The sequence below is a fragment of the Oryx dammah genome, unplaced genomic scaffold (assembly GCF_014754425.2).
Source record: "Oryx dammah isolate SB20612 unplaced genomic scaffold, SCBI_Odam_1.1 HiC_scaffold_29, whole genome shotgun sequence".
Classification (NCBI taxonomy): domain Eukaryota; kingdom Metazoa; phylum Chordata; class Mammalia; order Artiodactyla; family Bovidae; genus Oryx; species Oryx dammah.
The window spans coordinates 22,462,358-22,482,424 of NW_024070213.1; the positions used below are offsets into that span (position 1 = coordinate 22,462,358).

A 20,067-nucleotide genomic window follows, 5' to 3' on the forward strand; every position below is an offset into this window, starting at 1 on the left:
GAAGTAATAGATGGATGAATATCTGAATAAATGCATAATAAATCAGGAGTTAGAATAAAGAAGTAAAAAAAAAAGCTTAAAAGTAAAGGAGAAGGAAATACAAGAGAGGGAATAGTTTTAAAAGTAAGGAAGAAAAATAAAGTGAAAAGGAAGACACAGCAGAGAAAGAGCTGACATAAAGAGGAAAACATCGTGAGTGATCCTTTTGTGTGTGTATACAAATATATGTATATATATATATTCATTTTCTTAAGAAGCTTGTTAAATCCTTCACGCTTCTGAATGTTCTGATGAGTAGTGTTGAGTAGATGGAGAAACCATAACTGGAGCCTCCGAAGAGACCATCTTCTCCTTTTCCCTCTTCCCAAACCATTTGCTCAGTGGTTAATTAGGTTTATCTTGAGGAAAGCTGCACATGTGAGAAAACATTAACTACATGTGACCTGTCTGGTCTAACACAGGTCTGTCTGTATCACACAGTTTCTCCTGGGGGTAGGGATGGGAAATCACGGTTTCTAAATCTTAAGAAAGCAGAGAGGAGGAGATTTGTGGTAAGTGAAAATCTCCAGAGGATTCTGAGGTGTCCAGAAGCTTTGCTGGGCACTCCGGGAAGGCAGCCCCTAGTGCCAGGGTTGGACCACTCCAGTTACCAGAAGTGCAGGTGACAGAGCTCCATGGAAACTGGTGGTTCCAGCAGACCTAGAGAGTCACAGGTGCTGACCATGGGTTTTGTATATCCTCACCCAGAGACCATGGCAACCGGCAGACACGTCCCCCCCACCCCAACCGTGGCACAGGCCAGCAACAAGGCCTGCGCTGGGTTTGGGGACAGCCCATGCATGGGTGCACCAACCCCCCACCCTGGACAATCATCTAGCTAAAGGGCAGCTACTTTTCTTCAGGACACAGTGAGAACAATCCTCCTTCCCAGCTTTGGGAACGCGTGAGAGTGCAGAAGAACAAAGGTGGAACGTGCAGGCAAACAGCCCTGGGTAGAAAATGAAGGCCTAAGGAGCCAGTGTGCTCAGTGTGGGTGCGCGGGGCAGCCCTCTAATGACACCCCAAATTCACAGCTCTGTACTGAGCATACCCAACAACAGGAGCCCTGTGCTCAGAAAGCTGCTAACACACCAAGCCCCTCATTTGCAGCCCAGAGTCTGCTGGCGCTGACCTTTCACAAATAAGAAGGCAAAAACGTGCAGTAATATTATTTCAGTGGGGACACTGATTTCTGCTCCTGCGTCCCAATTTAAGGAGTCATAAGAAAGAATGGTCGATTTTAGAAATTTAGAAAATTAACAGGTCTGTGAGAGCTCTGAGTGCGGCTCAGGATGGGACCGAGGGAAAAGATGGGCAGTTTTAAGTGGTGCTCTTACCTTTTTGTCACTCAGGCCGGAAACCTGGTCCACATACTCCTCTTGGATCATGAAGGCAGCTAAGTTGGCAGTGTAGCTGGCCAGGAAGATGACGGCAAAGAAGGCCCACACAGACACCATGATCTTGGACGTGGTACCCTTGGGGTTCTGCACGGGGACGGAGTTGTTAAACACCAGACCCCACAGTAACCAAATAGCTTTGCCGATGGTGAAAGATGGGCCACCTGGCTCTGGTGGGACAAAAAGACAAGGACAGAAGGTCAAAACAGACTCACCAGTTCCATTTAAACCTACAAGTACATAGGCTGATAAATTCTTGCTCAGACTGGACACCAGCCAGTGAAGCCCCAGCCCTTTCATAGGTGGCTTTTTCAGTTGAGAGTTCATGTCTCACTTCTTCTGGGGCCCTCCGGAAGGCAGAAGAGAAAAACCAGAGACCTGGGATGTGTGGGGGATCTCACTTCAACCGATGACCATAACTCAACCAGGACAATGGAAGAGCCAGCTTTCTGCCTTGATGGATGGAAGACCATTAAGATCCCATCAAAACTGAGTAACAAAGGCAACCATCCCACTGTGGTCACCTTTGCATTCTCATTACTGTTCTTCATAAAATTTATATCTATCAAGAAAGCAATTAAACTTCAAAGAAGATGAGCAAGAACCATGCAGGGTCTTTTCTGCCCATTGGTCACAGACCTCCTCCAATTTTATTCACTGACACTGCTTTGAATGCAGTTGATCCTGATTTTTCTGGAGTGGCTTCTAGCACTCAGCATTCAGTCTTTCAAAGAAATCTTGACCTCACTCCCATGCCAAGGTTGCCTTCAGCAGGGCCTGCGTTTTGTTCTTACAAGAGAACACCGGGAGGCCCAGAGAATGAGCCGCAGATCCCTGGCTTGGCCACATGAATCTAAAGGCAGAAAGGTAAGCTGTCTTTGTCCTCCACCCAAACTTTATGTAGATCATGCAAGGCTTCTGCCCATAAATTTATTGTGACCTCTCTGCTTTCTCTGCTTGGCAATGGTGAAACTTTGCCTGCTCCCTGCATCTGCTGGCAGCTCCTCTGCTTCAGAAACGAACATCTGCACACACAGTTTTACAGCACATTAGCACAGGTCTTACGATGCTTTCTGCGATCCTTTGAGCATCTGCTCTGCCACCTAAATCATCAGTGACTAAACATGTTAGGCCTAAGATCTAACTGCGCACACACATCTCTGTGTGTGGACCTTATCTCATGGAGCAGATGCATATTGAAAGAGTTGTGTCTAAATCAAAGTTTTGTACCTGTAAGATGCCCCAAGGGGACTTGATATTTAAAGTGGCCCTATGTTGAATTCCTTGGTGAAGACAAGCATCCTTTGGTAAAGTGAGTCATTGTAAGTTCTTGCTCTGAATTTGGTGTCTGAATATTTGCCGCTTTGATTTTCTTTGCGGGTCGGGGAGGGTACATGCTGGCTTCAGTTCTTAACATCGCCAACATATGTAGGTACTCTTGTGCTTCTCCAATGTCTCACTTGTTACTAATTGGGATGGGGAGTAGTCACGGCTTTTGGGTGACCTTCTGGCACAAGCTGGAAGCACTTGACTATTCTGTATGGTGGAGACGTTCAAATTTCTAGCCCAGAATGCACACCCCAGATGAGAATGTAGGTGTGTACCTGGAAATCCTTCAGCACAGGAGTGGTTCATAGCCTGGACTGTGAATTCAGCAGAAGCACAAGGGGAGCTTTGACAAAATATTGCTGCCTGACACCCCATCCCCAGAGATTCTTATTACATTGGCATGGGGTGGAGTGGTTATTCTAACATGCAACCAAGGTAGAGCACTGCTATTTTGAAACATATAGTGGTTTGAGTCCCACTCTGGACTTGAATATTGAATATTCAGAATATTGGAATGCGAGGTCTTTGCATCTTTGTCTTTTAAGTGCCCTATAGTTAATGTATTAAGAATCTCTGCTCTTTGAGGCATAATTCCAGGATAAAGTTCACGTTGTGGATGGGAAAAGACTCAGAGAAGGCATATTTCCTAATCCTGGGGTTCTCAGGAAGTTTTAGAAGAGATATTTAGAAGAATCCCACAGCCCCCCTTTGGAAATCCCAGTAAACTTTGTGTGAAGTCTCACAAATGCCTTAAACACATGGGTGGACCTTCATAGCCAGGAAGATGGATGCACCATCCTCAAGAGTAGCTGTGGGTGAGAACTGTTATCTCCTGGCCATTTTATTTAATACCCAAATCTCTACCTCTTGACAGAGTGATGTGAGCTGTGGACACATGCTGTAGAGACCAGAGGTGATCCTTTGGCTGTGGAGAATTCTTTCAGTCACAACTACCCTGGCATGTACCCTGGGGTGACCTATTTTTTTCTTTTCTCTCTCTCTCTCTTTTTTTTTTAACCATTCTAGATGTTTTATTCTCTGAATTTGGAAAATTGTGAAACTAATTCTAGCCCTTGCTTTTCCATGATTCAGTCCACTTTTTTTCTTATTCTTGATACACGCATCTCATCTGCCTTGTTAGCCCATCTGATCAGACAGACTGCTTATCACAGCCTAAGGTTATCACAACAGTTTGCTCTAACACGGTTATGTTACACGTATCTCCTGCCAGCTCTGCCTCACTCTCCCAGGGGTGGAACTGGGCTTGGGGTCAGGCTTAAGCCGGGGAGGGGACATACAGATTCAAACTAGCATCTTAATTGGAGTCTTTCTAACAAGTCACCAAGAGGACGACCCAGAAGACTGGGGGTTAGGGAGGAGGCAGACAGCAGGTGACGGGCACAGAGATTCAGGGCCGGGAGCTAGGCAAAGGCAGACATGCAGCGGATACAGCCGCCTTACCTCTGCCGTCAGCGAGGCACCTGTTGTAACCCACGGGGCTAAAGTACTCGAAGACAAAGACGGCCACGGCCGAGACGATGAGGAGCATCACAAACATCATGACCCACACGTCAGCGCTGAATGGCTCTGGGGAAGGAGAACATCAGTACTCGCGGTTAGAACAGAACGAACGGGTCCTGATTTAGTCACGTCTTCCTTCACTCCGGGCCGGGCGTCTCTTTGGGAAACACAAACCACAGGTGTGTGCTCCTTTCAGAGAGCCAGGGCCTGGGTTAGGGAGGAGTAAGGGGCTGTGTCTGACCATTTCCATTCCCCTGATAGGCACGTGGAAATTTATTTTCTTTCAGACACGTGAGGAGGACAGCCTCTTGCCTGTCCTTTTTGAGACTGTAGAGATAGTTTCTGCCACAATTAGACCGATATCTGGTTTTTTGGTAAACAGTGGAACTAGAATAAGTATTGAGGTGGCCAAAAAGTTGGGCTTGCCAGTGGCTTAGTGGGAAAGAATCCGTTTACAGTGCAGGAGCTACAGGAGATGCAGGTCTGATCGCTGGGTTGGTAAGATCCCCTGGAGGGCACGGGAACCTACTCCAGTATTCTTGCCCGGAGAATCCCAAGCATAGAGGAGCCTGGCGGGCTACAGTCCGTAGGGTAGCAAAGAGTCAGACTGAAGCAACTGAGCATGCACTCATGTGGCCAAAAGGTTCGTTCTGATTTTTCCATACCATCTTACAGAAAAAAACGAACTTTTTGGCCAATCCTACACTAGACATGGAGTAAGTGAGTTCTGTGGGATCCACTTTTGGTTTACACCCTCATCTATACACCCCACAGTGGGACCTAGGAAAGCTTTCATTTTCAAGCCTTGTGGCCAAGTTCATTCTCAACAAACTCAGTCACTCTTGGAGGCTTGAACTGGTTCAGTAATACTTAAGTACAATGACTGACTCCCTTGCCTCCTTGCCTCACTTCTCTTAAACTTTCCTGCCTAGATTGACTTTTTCAACGTGCTTGGATATGGTATATTTTATTAGATATCATTAGTGTATGAGACTATGTCAATGTTAAAAAAAATCAATCTAAATTAAATATCAGTATCTACAACACTGGGAATCTAGCAAATAACAGAGGAACATGATAATTAACAATACAAGCACAATCTAGTTCTTATTTCCGGGTGACAGGGTTGATGGGACAAGACCAGGCAAGATAGCAGGAATGTTGTACACTTGCTTTCTTTAATTTCTTTAATCATTTTTGGAGACTCTTTTCCAGCTGATCTAAATCTCTCTGGCTCAGAGGTATCCAGTAATTGAACACTGAATTCCAGTAGATCTCTCTCTGGAGGCCTGTGAAAAGGGACAATCACTCTTCTGTCCCACAATACAATGCTTCCTCAATTGTGCCTCAAAATAGTTCTGGCCTTTTATAGCTGTCACATCACATTGTAAACTCCGAGCTAAGTGAATTAACATGCTGTTTTCTCCATCTTCCAAGTCATTAATAAAGATGAAACTGAAAAGGGGGAAAATGGACTGGAAATTCAAAAATATTTCCTTAACTTTAAAATCTACTTTACTTTTGAACTCTGAAGGGAATTATAACAGCCTAGTCACTTAATTAATTTAAAAAGAACCTTGATAAGGCACACTCCAATTGTGAAATGCAAAACCTTTCAGTGGTAGCCAGAGATGTGAGGGTGGAAGGTACATTTCAAAGCCTCTAGACAGTAGAGTCAAACCAGTCAAGCCTAAAGGAAATAAACTCTGACTATTCATTGGAAGGACTGATGCTGAAGCTAAAGCTCCAGTATTTTGGCCATCTGATGCTAAGAGCTGACTCATTAGAAAAGACCCCAGTACCAGGAAAGATTGAGAGCAGGAGGAGAAGGGGATGGCAGAGGACAAGATGGTTGGATGGCCAACCATCCAACTCAATAGACATGAATTTGAGCAAACTCTGGGAGATAGTGAAGGACAGAGGAGCCTGGCATGCTGCAGTCCATGGGGTCGCAGAATCGGACACAACTGAGCAACTGAACTATAAAAAAGTGGAGTAGAAACCCTCTCCTCCTTGGTTCTGAGTGACTGCAATCCTACTCCAATCTCACTTTGCCCAAGATTAGGGAATAACTGAGTAAAAGCACTGTCTCTAGGCTTTCCCCTCATTAGGCCCAGGGTAACTTTCAGTACATAAAACACAAAAAATATCTGTACTGGTCTACACAACTTAGTTTCTATCTGCTGCTGCTGCTGCTGCTAAGTTGCTTCAGTTGTATCTGACTCTGTGCGACCCCATAAACGGCAGCCCACCAGGCTCCGCCATCCCTGGGATTCTCCAGGCAAGAACACTGGAGTGGGTTGCCATTTCCTTCTCCAATGCATGAAAGTGAAAAGTGAGAGTGAAGTCACTCAGTCGTGCCCGACTCTTCGAGACCTCATGGACTGCAGCCTACCAGGCTCCTCCATCCATGGAGTTTTCCATCACATAGTTTCTATGGTTCTTTAATAACAGCCCTTTCATTATGGATTATTATATGTATTTTACAGAGCAGTAAACTAAGACTCAACGGTCCCAGCCCTTTGTAAGTTCATACTCAGAAGGTGGCAGGGCCAGGTTATAAACACTGAGGGCTTCTGAGGGCAAAAGTCTGTGCTTTTCCATTTAAAATCACATCTTAGTCCCAGCCCACTGGACTGGTTCCTGATTTAGGAGTTGAGCTCCGAAAGGGCCCGACATGTACTAGAATACAGGCTGCAAGGGCAGCCACATCTAAACCTTAATCCTGGATCTGCTCCTTACTAGCTGGAAGACTGCTGGAAAATTACATAAATGAGATTCAGTTTCCTAAGCCATAAACTGGGTATGTTAATAGTGCCAATGAAATAATATAATCGAAATTGGAAAAGCGATGCCTGGGCCTTCATATAATAAGTGTTCAATAAATATTGACTGCTCTTACTCTTGTAATTAACTGACTGTTCCTCCTCCACACACACACACACCCCGCCTGGCATTTCTATGTCATCCTAGAGCTACACTGAAGTGTCACTGGGTCTACTAGTTCAGAAATTAAGGTTAGTGCTGGGCTGACAAGGTGAGAATTACAATATGGTTTATTTGTATTTTTTAATGTTTCATTTACCCTTGTAAAGGAGAAAAAGCAAATAAAATAGGTAAAATTGCTCTGAGGATTAATATACATGGTGTGTGCTATCCAATAACATTTCACATAAAATTGGCAGGGCGAGAATCGCTTTACTGTAAGAGGTTAGTTGAGAAATCTGAGTAATTTTAGAAAAATTCTCTGGAATCTGTAACTCTGCCTTGGAGTATGTTCCTTCAGTAATTTCCCCCAGATTGGAGCTGAAAGAAGTGTTAGTCATTGTCTATTCCAATATCCACACAAAAAAGTATTATGCCCTTTAGACAGACGGTGACTGGCCCAAGGGCCTTCAGCTTGTTTAGGACCAAACCAGCTTCCTATCTCCTAGCCAGTGGTCTGTTTTCAAGGTGACATTTTATTTTCCAATCTCTTGCTCTCACAGTCCCTGCAAAAAAATATGGAGTATGAGCTCACAAAAGACCTCATCTAATTGAAATCTTGGCCTCACCTCATCCAGTCTTATATCATATGGAAGGCTTTTGACACATAAGTGATGCTGGAGAGTGAGGTGCAGGTTTCTATGGAGAAGGGTGGGGGACAGGTTAGGGTCAGAATAGCTTGATTTGGCAGCCTCTGAAAATTAATATGAAGGCAGAAAACCATTTTTTTTTTGGTAGCACTGAGCTCCATTCTTGAAGATAATTTGAAATAAATAGGTATTTGAATGATATCCAGAATTAGAAGTTATTAAAACAGGAAGCAGCTTCAGAGATCAGCTAGTCAAAATGCCTTCTTCTACAGATGAAGGCTGAGTGCCAAAGACCTGATGCTTTCAAATTGTGGTGCCTGAGAAGACTCTTGAGGGTCCCTTGGACAGCAAGGAGATCAAACCAGTCAATCCTAAAGGAAATCATCCCTGAATATTCACTGGAAGGACTGATGCTGAAGCTGAAGCTCCAGTATCTTGGCCACCTGATGCTAAGAGCTGACTCACTGGAAAAGACCCTGCTGCTGGGAAAGATTGAAGGCAAAAGGAGAAGGAGGTGGCAGGGGATAAGATGGTTAGAGAGCATCACTGACTCAGTGGACATGAATTTAGGCAAACTCCGGGAGATAGCAAAGGACAGGTAAGACTGGCCTGGCGTGCTGCAGTCCACGGGGTCAGGAAGAGTAGCACGCAACCTAACACTGGACAGCAGCAATAATGGATGAAGAAACTGGGTCCCAGCAGGGAGCAAGCTTGTTCTAGGTTAAATGACAGGAAGTGGCAGGAGTGAGACTTAAGTAGGATCCCTTGCTTCCGGTCCTGCATTTTTTGTTGTTGTTGTTTTTTTTAATAGAGAATGATGCCTTCCAATTTTTGAGGGTGTTTTTCAGTTTCCATGTTGGAGAAAGATGAGGTCCCTGCAAGGAAATTGAGGGAATTTTTGAGGGAAGCTCCTGGCAAACCAGCTCCTGACTGAGAGAGCCTGGCCTGTACCTCTTCCTCATTTCCTCTACCTGTCCCTGCATCCATATTCTTCACACCTGCAAGCCCATCACTCACCTAAGAAGGCAGAAGGTGAGACGGTCCCATTGCTGCGTGACACCATGACGCTGATGCCAGTTTCTATGAAGGGCACGGAGAAATCGACCACCTCCGATCGCTCCTCATTGATGGTCAGCGACCCCACTGCCATGTAGGCCCTCTTCATGACCACCTGAGGAAAAAAGGTGCAAGGCTCCAGTTAAGAGTGCCCAGGGAGGTGAAGGGTCAACATGGGGAAAATATTCTGGGCCCTAGAGTGCTTCCCTTTGTATAGTGGGAACAGTACATTTCATTTACAGTCATCCCTCAGTGTCCCCAGGTACCAATACCTGCTGTGGATACAACACCTGAGAATCTTTAAGTCCCACAGTCAGCCCTCCTTATCTTCAGATTCCACCAAGTGCCGCAAGTAAACAGGACAGGATCTGTGGCTGGCTGAATCCCAAGATGCAAAACCCACAGGTAAGGAGGGCCGATGATGTATTTATTGAGAAAAATCCATGCATAAATAGAGCCACACAGTTTAAACCTATGTTATTCAAGAGTCAACTATACTATTTTGTATTTTCTAGATAGCTGGGGGGCGAAGGGGGGCGGGGAGGTTCCCTGGTGGCTCAGTGCTAAAGAATTCGCCTGCCAATGCAGGAGACGAGAGTTCGATCCCTGGGTCAGGAAGATCCCCTGGAGAAGGAAATGGCAACCCACTCCAGTATTCTTGCATTGGAAATTCCATGGACAGAGGAGCCTGGCAGGCTACAGTCCATAGGGTAGAAAAGAGTTGGATATGACTGAGCAGCTAAACAACAACAGCAGGAAGCTGCTGTATAGTGTAGGTAGCTCAGCTTAGAGCTCTGTGATCACCTAGAGGGGTGGGATGGAGGGTGATAGGGAGGCAGAAGAGAGAGGGGATACAGGTTTACATATAACTGACTCATGTTATACAGCAGAAATGAACACAATATTGTAAAAGCAGTTATACGCCAATAAAAAAATGCTGATTGTGAAATAAGCATTTTTTATATTGGATGAAATAAATGAAACATGGAAACGGCCCTTAACTCCTGACACTCACCTCTCCAATCATACCATTCCAGGTTCCATTGATTTTCTTCCCGTGCTTGCCGTTGGTAACCAGGTAAAGATCATAGGTGAACTTCACAGATTTAGAAATCTTCTTAAGGATATCAATACAGAACCCCTTGCAGCACTTTTTGATGTAACCTGGCTCCTCATCTGTTTTATTTCTAACCGGGTAAAGAAACAAAAAACAACAAAAACCAGGCTTTTATACAAGAGGCAAAATATTACCCTTTGCCATTAAAACTCCAACCACAAAGCAGGCACCCCTTCACAGCTCGGCACAATTTATATCAGGCCTGAATGAAGACATAAATCAGAACACAGGACTAAAATAATCTCATTATCTCATCACACTGGACCATGTTTTCTTATAATTTTCAATGTTCCTTTGAAGTATAAAATGCATCAGGAAAGTACAGATATCCCAGCACCTTAGAGGCCTCTTGATCTCCCTTCCAGACCCTTTCCACTCTCGCCAAAAACGAACCATTATCCTGACTTCTAACAATATAAGATTAGTTTTATCTATTTCCCAAAATGTTTCTAAATCTCACAATGTCAGGACATGCTGACCGGAAAAAAACATCTTTCAAAGCCAATGTAAATTTAAATCTCCATGAACTTGAATCTCATGGAAACCCAGGCAAAGCCTCAGAAATTGATAACAGTAGTTTAGCAGCAATTCTCCCGGGTCATGATCTGGATAGAACCAGATGCCAGGCCACAGGGCTGCCAGAAACCCCATCACTTGACAGTACCAGGATTCAGACATGGCGCCCAGTCGATTCTGTGCCTCGGGTCCCAGCCTGGGGCCAACAGCTGGGGCCAATCTGACTGTCCTGGGCCCCACTCCCTGCCCAGAGCCCCGGGGAAGGTGACATACTCAGAGATGATGCGCTTTTGGCAGGGGACCGTGTTCCTCATGCAGGTTCCACTCAGAGGGTCCACGCTCTCCACAATGACGAATGGGGCTTCCTCCAGTGTTACGATGCTCAAGTGGTCATCCTCCTGCTCTTCTGTCTCAGGACACATTCGGGGCCACACGTAGTACTTCATCTGCAGGGACTTGTCTTTCCACTTCCCTACCTGCACAGGGGTAAAGGAAAGACTCAGAAACCACTGGCAGAGACAGGGTGGCCTCTCCTCGCATCACCCAGTCAGCTGTTAAACGAAGGTGAAAGATGCTGGCTTTGTCCATAGTAGAGAGACGGATCCTCCTTAGACCATGTGCTCAGCATGCGAATACTGTGTCTGGATCTAAGGAAGGCTGCTGCTGCTGCTGCTGCTGCTAAGTCGCTTTAGCCATGTCCGACTCTGTGCGACGCCATAGATGGCAGTCCACCAGGCTCCCCCATCCCTGGGATTCTCCAGGCAAGAACACTGGAGTGGGTTGCCATTTCCTTCTCCAGTGCATGAAAGTGAAAAGTGAAAGTGAAGTCACTCAGTCGTGTCTTAACTCTTTGTGACCCTATGGACTGCAGCCTACCAGGCTCCTCCGTCCGTGGGATTTTCCAGGCAAGAGTACTGGGTGCCGTTGCCTTCTCCGTCTAAGGAAGGCAGGATATTCATTTACTCATCCATGTACAAAATGTGAAAAGAGGGCCTACTATTGCTGGATACGCTGCTAAGCCCCACGGCTCAAAGAAGCCCTGCCCTTCATCAAGCTCACACGGAGTGAAGGAGTCAAAGTGTAATCAAATGTTTACGGTGCCCAGTGACAAGTGCAAAAACTGATGCCTGCCCAGTGCTGGGAGGAGGCCAGAGCTGCCTGCCTAGAGTGCCTGCCGGTGTTTTCTCCTTAACTGTAGTGAGGAGTGGGATGATGAGAGCAGAGTGTACTTCTGGAAAGGTCAACAGAGCGACTGGAGCAAATAATCCAGAAGGATGTGTTTTGGGCCGTGCCAGAGGTCCAGGGGGAAGCCATGTGGACAACTGGGTGGGTCTGAATTGGAATAAAACAGTGAGTCAGGATGAAAGACTAGAGCACAGCTTGCCTGGGGACAGGAGTGTGGTCGTGGGGGTGATGAGTGTCACAGGTCAATGCAGATAGCACCTGCTGGACTGGGTGGGTGCCCCAGGGGGAATCAGAGAGGTCTCTCTGTGAGCTGTCACACGTGGCCGTGTGCCCCCATATCACACACTCCAGCATAAAGATGGGTGCCCCTGGCATCAGGCACATGGTGGCCCTGCTGCCAGGCACTGGGAGAAATGTGTGGGTTCCATTCCTTTATAAAAGAGCCATTCATTCCTGTTTTTATAATAAAATCTGCACACCTTGTTGGTAAGATTCTTGCTCTCACTCTATCATTGAATTTACTGAAGAAAAAGGAAACACCTTTTAATTTTCTATAACCAAACATCTTCAATTAGCGCCAGGAATTATAGATGGCAAGTTCCTGCATTTTCTCAATCTATAATTTGCTCCATGCAGCAAAGCAAATTAGTAGCACAGGTGAGGCTCCAAAACTACGGAACGACTTAATTTACGAATCTCGAAAACCAACAAGGAGCAATAAATGGGCAGGACTGCATACACTTCCAAGCAAATGGGCTTAGATTCCACATTAATACAAAACTCAAAGTCACTGCTTTGTTTCTGCGTTTGTCTTCACCTCAGTTTCTACCCAGTGCCTCCCTGCTGCTGCTGCTGCTGCTAAGTCGCACCCCTAGCTGTGGTCTATACCTCCCCCGAAAATGTCTGGTGGGTATTGCCTACTTTCATGCCCAAGTTAGGCTGTATAGCCACTGCCTCTGTTCTCCTGTGTCAGCTAGCATGGGCAGTGGCTTTGTGACCTGGCCTCTCTTGTTTGGCATTAACTTTGATGCTCGTTTTCTTCCAAGAATGTCAGCCACGTTTCACATCTGTTCAGAATTAGGCCCTGAAGCAAACATGGCTTCCCTTTACACATCTAGTCTCTTCCATACTGCTGGTCCTGACTTTGGTGCAAGTTTGTCTTTCTCCATATTGCTAAGACTATTCATTTCTAAAATGAAAATGTCCAAATAGCTTCATATTGCTAAGACCACTTATTTCTAAAACAAAAATGTCCATGTAGAGATCTTAATAATGTCTTTTTTGTGTGATATGGGGGAGGTAGGGCTTGAAGAAGGGAGGCCCCAGCCCTGGGGGGCTGATGACATTGGGTCATGGCCCTGTCCAAGCAGCCCTAGTTACCCCAGTGGCCAAACTGACATTTTCTGCATGTTCCATTATGTGAAAAAGATTGGGAAGCCCCAAAGTATCTATTTTTATTTTTTCACTGCTGCTGTGTTACCCCAATAGTCTCCCTGAATTTTCTCCTTTAAACCCAAATGTATTCTCTTCCATCTTTATTGCTAGTCCAATGATCTGGAAGCCTATTTTGGGATCACTGTGAGCAACATCAAACCTCACAAAACGTGTTGCTAGCATCCACCATGGACACTGCTGCCAGATGGATCTTCTTAAAACATCGTATCATCATATAATTCCTATTCAAAAATTTCAACAGCCTTCCACAACTCTCAGGATTGTGTCCAGGCTTCTCACCTAGATGGTTGAGGTTTGGGCATTGAGTCTAATCTATCTTGGTACTGTTAACTTCACTATTCTGAAACATACATCTCTTGTTAAAATCAGAAAAGGAAGTCAGTTTAGGAAGTTCACATAGATTAATCAGGAACAAGTTTCAACAAGTTGTCTGCATTTTCTTTTCTGACAGCTTTGCTGTATCGGTGAAACAAAAATGCTGCAGACATAACATGCTGGCAAGTTTTCTCATGAAACTTGTGAACAAGAAGGAATATAATACAGATCCTTATATACTTGATAGATTTGAAAGGAGTCTAAAATCTATACCCAAGGAGAAAAAAAAAATACAAGATCGTTTAATGAATCAATGCTAACACAGAAAGAGGTCTCTAGCAAATAACACAGAAAGAGGTCTCTAGCAACATGTCTGGAGACTCTGTTTTTAGAAGTGGCCTGTATAGTGTTTCAGAAAACAAAATAAAAGTCATGCTCACCCAGTTGCAGATAACACAAACTAGAATGGATAGAAGATAGACTGCAATGCAGAATTAAGGTAGGAAGCAACACAAATTCACTGGAATAATGGATTGAATGGAACAAAATTCAACAGTATTTATACTAATGTCTAGCATTCAGATTTTTTAAAGCATCTGTACAGTACTGAAAATGAGCTATTTCAAGGAACAGCAGTCTACACAAGCTATTGCCATGAAAAATGGGATATTTCCAGACTTTAGAGCGTTCAGCATACAGGGCGAAGGGAGGGAGTAGGTGATCCTACCCTGCTCTGTGTGTTCATCATATCACAGCTGGAGCGCTAGGTTCTGATCCTGCAGTTCTATGATCCATCGGTTTTCATTTACTATCTCTTTCTCATTTCCCTAGCAATCATGTGCTCACATGGTCTCCTCTAGCACTCTTTTCCCCAACTTCCTGTCAAGCTCGCTGGATCACATCTGTGCTTCACTTCAATGCAACGTAACTGACATCAACTGCACATCAGTTCTGTGCCCAGCACTGAGTTACACGCTCGAGAAAATAACACCGGCAATGCTTACTGAGGGCTTAGTATGTGCTGGGTACCAAACACCTCCAGGAATCTCATGAATCGTCACAGTGAGCTTGTGAGATGGAGGCTGCAATTTAAGGTCTCATTTTACAAGTGAGAGCAGAGGGTTCTGATGACTTGCTCATGGTATCAAGGTAAGTGAGCACAGTGTTGGCTTTGGAGCTGACCAGCCTGACTCCAGAGCCTGGGCTCCCACCCACCACCCTGCACTGCTTCTAGGAAAATGAAGGAGTAAGACATGGTCCTTTGTCCTTCAAGGACAGTCTCTTGGAGAAAGACACTGTGCTAAGTTCCTTCAGTCATGTCTGACTCTTTGAGACCCTATGAATTGTAGCCCGCCATGCTCCCCTGTCCACAGGATTCTCCAAGCAAGAACACTGTAGTGGGTTGCCATGCCCTCTTCCAGGGGATTGTACTAACCCAGGGATGCAACTTGCATCTCTTATGTCTCCTGCATTGGCAGGTGGGTTCCTTACTGTTAGCTTCATCTGGGAAAGCACTCAGTCAGTTCAGTTGCTCAGTCATGTCCAAATCTTTGCAACCCCATGGACTGCAGCACACCAGACTTCCCTGTCCATCATCAAGTCCCAGAGCTTGCTCAAACTCATGTCCATTGAGTCAGTGATGCCATCTAACCCTTCTCCTCCTGTCTTCAATCTCTCCCAGCATCAGGGTCTTTTTCAATGAGTCAGTTCTTTGCATCAGGTGGCCAAAGTATTGGAGCTTCAGTTGCAGGATCAGTCCTTCTGATGAATATTCAGGACTGATTTCCTTGAGGATTCACTGGTTTGATCTCCTTGCAGTCCAAGGGACTCTAAAGAGTCTTCTCCAATACCACAGTTCAAAAGCATCAATTCATCAGTGCTCAGCTTTCTTTATAGTCCAACTCTTACATCCATACCTGACTACTGGAAAAAATCATAGCTTTGACTAGATGGACCTTTGTCGGCAAAGTAGTCTCTGCTTTTGAATATGCTGTCTAGGTTGGTCATGGCTTTTCTTCCAAGGAGCAAGCGTCTTTTAATTTCATGGCTGCAATCACCATCTGCAGTGATTTTGGAAACCCGCCAAAATAAAGTCTCTCAGTGTTTCCATTATTTCCCCATCTATTTGCCATGAAGTGACGGGACCGGATGCCATGATCTTTGTTTTTTGAATGTTGAGTTTTAACCCAACTTTTTCACTCTCCTTTTTCACTTTCATCGAGGCTCTTTAGTTCTTCTTTATTTTCTGCCATAAGGGTGGTGTTATCTGTGTATCTGAGGTTATTTCTACTTCTCCCGGTAATCTTGATTCCAGCCTGTGCTTCATCCAGCCCAGCATTTCTCATGATGTACTCTGCATATAAGTTAAATAAGCAGGGTGACAACAATCAGCCTTGACATACTCCTTTCCCAATTTGGAACCAGTTTGTTGTTCCATGTCTGGTTCTAACTGTTGATTCTTGACCTGCATACATATATCTCAGGAGGCAGATAAGACGGTCTGGTATTCCCACCTCCTGAAAAATTTTCCACAGTCTGTTGTGATCCACACAGTCAAAGGCTTTGACGTAGTCAATAAAGCAGAAGTAGATGTTTTTCTGGAACTCTCTGGCTTTTTCTGTGGTCCAATGGATGTTGGCAATTTGATCTCTGGTTCCTCTGCCTTTTCTAATCCAGCTTGAATATCTGGAAGTTCATGGTTCACCTACTGTGAAGCCACAGTTGGAGAATTTTGAGCATTACATAGCTAGCATGTGAGATGAGTGCAACTGTGTGGTAGTTTGAATACTTTGGCATTGGCTTTCTTTGGGATTGGAATGAAAACTGACCTTTTTCAGTCCTGTGGCCAATGCTGAGTTTTCCAAGTTTGCTGGCATATTGCGTGCAGCACTTTCACAGCATTATCTTTTAGGATTTGAAATAGCTCAGCTGGAATTCCATCACCTCCACTAGCTTTGCTCATAGTGATGTTTCCTAAGGCCCATTTGACTTTGAATTCCAGGATATCTGGCTCTAGGTGAGTGATCACACCATCGTGGTTATCTGGATCATGAAGATCTTTTCTATATAGTTCTTCTGTGTATTCTTGCCACCTCTTCTTAATATCTTCTGCTTCTGTTAGGTCCATACCATTTCTTTCCTTTATTGAGCCCATCTTTGCATGAAATGTTCCCTTGGTATCTCTAATTTTCTTGAAGAGATCTCGTCTTTTCCATTCTATTCTAGTCTTTTCCATTGCATTGATCACCGAGGAAGGCTTTTTTTTTAAAAAAATCTCTCCTTGCTGTTCTTTGGAACTCTGCATTCAAATGGGTATATCTTTCCTTTTCTCCTTTGCCGTTTGCTTCTCTTCTTTTCTCAGCTGTTTGTAAGGCCTCCTCAGACAACCATTTTGCCTTTTTGCATTTCTTTTTCTTAGGGATGGTCTTGATCACTGCCTCCTGTACAATGTCAGGAACCTCCATCCATAGTTCTTCAAGCACTCTGTCTATCAGATCTAATCCCTTGAATCTATTTGTCACTTCTACTGTATAATCATAAGGGATTTGATTTAGGTCATACCTGAATGGTCTAGTGGTCTTCTCTACTTTCTTCAATTTAAGTTTGAATTTGGCAATAAGGAGTTCATGATCTGAGCCACAGTCAGTTCCTGGTCTCGTTTTTGCTAACGGTATAGGGTTTCTCTACCTTTGGCTGCAGAGAATATAATCAATTTGATTTCAGTATTGACCATCTGGTGGTGTCCACGTGTGGAGTCTTCTCTTGTGTTGTTGGAAAAGGGTGTTTGCTATGACGTGCATTTTCTTGGCAAAACTGTGTTAGCTTTTGCCCTTTTTCATTTTGTACTTCAAGGACAAATTTGCCTGTCATTCCAGATATCTCTTGACTTCCTATTTTTGCATTCCAGTTCCCTGTGATGAAAAGGACATCTTTCTTGGGTGATAGTTCTAGAAGGTCTTATAGGTCTTCCTAGAACCATTCAACTTCAGCTTCTTCAGCATTACTGGTTGGGGCATAGACTTGGATTACTGTGATATTGAATGGCTTGCCTCAGAAATGAACAGATATCATTCTGTTGTTTTTGAGATTGCACCCAAGTGCTGCATTTCAGGCTCTTTTGTTGACTATGAGGGCTATTATAAGGGCTACTATGAGGGAAAGACACTAGCTACTGACGATAGTATCAAGTCAGGCTTTGCTAATTATCCTAATAAAAGATATTAAAAAATTACTCTGGGATTCAGAGTAGAAGTGACTATTTCTGAAAGTGTCAGGGAATATTTTGACCAGGACCCTTTCTTAAAGCTGGGCCTTGAAACGGAAGTGATGGCTTAGTGGATGAAGAGCAGTTTATCTGCTGAAATAAAAGCAAGAGCAAAGATGCAGATTCCTGCATGTGCTCCATGTAGAGACCAAGGATGGTCCTTCACATATGTGGAAAGGAGAGTTGGTCTTGCTCAGTTCTCTTCCTTACAGATCTGCTTCCCCCACAGAGAAGATCACTGTTCCTCCTGACACCCAGCTGGCCTGCACCCATCTCTTCCCAACTCATTGCTCGATGGCTTCAGGTTGGTGGTTTGAAACTGGCCACAGGCACCATGAAATTGGGGCTTCCTCTGCCCACTCCCAGCACACAGATATATAAACACATGGGCTTCCAAGGTGGTTCAGTGGTAAAGAATCTGCCTGCTAATATAGCAGACATGGGTTCAATCCCTGGGTCAGGAAGATCCTAAAGTAGCACCCCTCCTCCAGTATTTTAGCCTGAAAAATTTCCATGGACAGAAGAGCCTGGCAGGCTATAATCCACAGGGTTGCAAAGAGTCAGACATGACTGAGCGATTGAACATGCATGCATTGCTCACCCAGACCCTCAGACGTTAAACATTTACCAGCTCACCACTGCCCAGTGTAGCTAAATCATTTCACACTCTTTCCTACCTTCTTTAGTGACTTCTTAGATGTCTTGTCTCCCAAATGAAATTCTGAACATGTCCCTAAGTATTACTATGACTGTGGACAAATTTCTGTAACTCCCTAAGCCCCAGTTTCCACATCTGTAAAATATGGAGTAATTTCTAGGTGCTTTCTATATATTCTCATGCTCCCAAGATCTCTTTAGGACACAGGCTCCCTACTACATTTCCATCTGATGAGAGACCAGTAAAAAGGTGTTCTTAGAGATTATTTCCTAAAGGGAGAGAAGTATCTGACCTGTGTCTACAGAAGATTAGCTTGTCTTACAGTTGTGATTCTCTTTTCTTGATCGTTTCTTCAAGGATGATGACAGTGGGAAGGAAATTAACAAATTCCTTTAGGACTGAAAGGAGAACCAGGTTTAAAAAAAACGCAATTCTGCTATGAATATCAGATTTGCAACGCCAATACACAGTACTCATGTTTAAGAATGTGTTTGCTGTTTGCTGTTGTTTTAGTTGCCAAGTTGTATCTGACTCTGCATCCCATGGACTGCAGCCGACCAGGCTCTTCTATCCATGGAATTGTTCAGGCGACAGTACTGGAGTGGGATGCTATTTCCTTCTCCAAGGGATCTTCCCAACCCAGGGATCAAACTGCATCTCCTGAATTGCAGGCTGATTCTTTACTGTTGGGCCACCAGGGAAGCCCAAAGAATGTGTTTAGTTACCACAAATTGTTGGGTTAAAAATGTTACAGAAAGTCCCAAATGAACTTCTTGGCCAACCCAAGAGTTACCTCAAATTCTTTGTGATGCAAGACTGTTAGAAACAAGTAAACAAATAAAGTTAATATAGGGACTATTTATGTGGAAGAATAAGGTATGTTTTAAGCAATTCTTTCAAGAAGGGGAAAGTATGGTGAAAACATTATAAATGGGTTGTGAAAGTAAATTCAGAAAGAGAAGCCTGAGATTCTGAAAGGAAAAATCTTGAAGTCTTTTCTAGGATGGCTGAACCAGCATGAGTATATCATCTTGGAAATGCAGAGAGTAGGAGGAAATGAAATAAACAGGAAATATTTCAGAGAAAATCCAGTGAGAAAAGCCGAATGAAAAATTTATAGTCAAGGAGTAAAATACGTTCAGGAGAAAGAAAAATCCTTAAGAAATAATGAAGAAAATGTCTGTAAAGCACCCTGAATTCCTCAGAGGGCGGCACTAAGCAAACATCATCTCCACAAACACATTTAACAACAACATCTGTCTATAAAAAATGCAGTTCCCTGCCACACTAACATTTCAGAAGATCTCTGGAGACCTGAAATCATCTTCCTCAAGAGAAAAAAAAAAAAATCTCTGATTAGTTTTCTCAGGGAAACACGAAGTCATTTCGAGGGTTTCTGATCAGTTCTCACAGTACAAGCTGAACACCTGTTCGGCCAGGGAGTCTCCTCAGAAGAAAAGTCTGCCTCACAAAACTATAGCATGTTATGCCATAAGCCTTCCCCTCAGGAAAATTCTAGAACCAATCTGTGCTGATTTGAGACATCAAAGTCTTCCTTCTGCTTTAGAGTTCCTCCACCAGCAGCAGTGAAGGTGGTAGCCGTCGGCACCCTGGGACACACAGGGAACATATTCTTTCTG

The 20,067-nt window shown here is 44.3% G+C and overlaps 1 protein-coding gene across 1 annotated transcript in view; it reads right to left on the minus strand.

Annotated features, from left to right (window-relative positions):
• The window catches only part of GRIN2B (glutamate ionotropic receptor NMDA type subunit 2B), a 367,503-nt gene that overhangs the window by 63,492 nt on the left and 283,944 nt on the right, over positions 1-20,067 (minus strand). Inside the window, exons 4-8 of the mRNA XM_040235229.1 lie at positions 10,824-11,026; positions 9,933-10,104; positions 8,879-9,032; positions 4,227-4,352; positions 1,377-1,606 (exon numbers count right to left, since the gene is read on the minus strand). Coding sequence (XP_040091163.1) covers positions 1,377-1,606; positions 4,227-4,352; positions 8,879-9,032; positions 9,933-10,104; positions 10,824-11,026 — 885 coding nt within the window. The remainder of the gene's footprint in view (positions 1-1,376; positions 1,607-4,226; positions 4,353-8,878; positions 9,033-9,932; positions 10,105-10,823; positions 11,027-20,067) is intronic.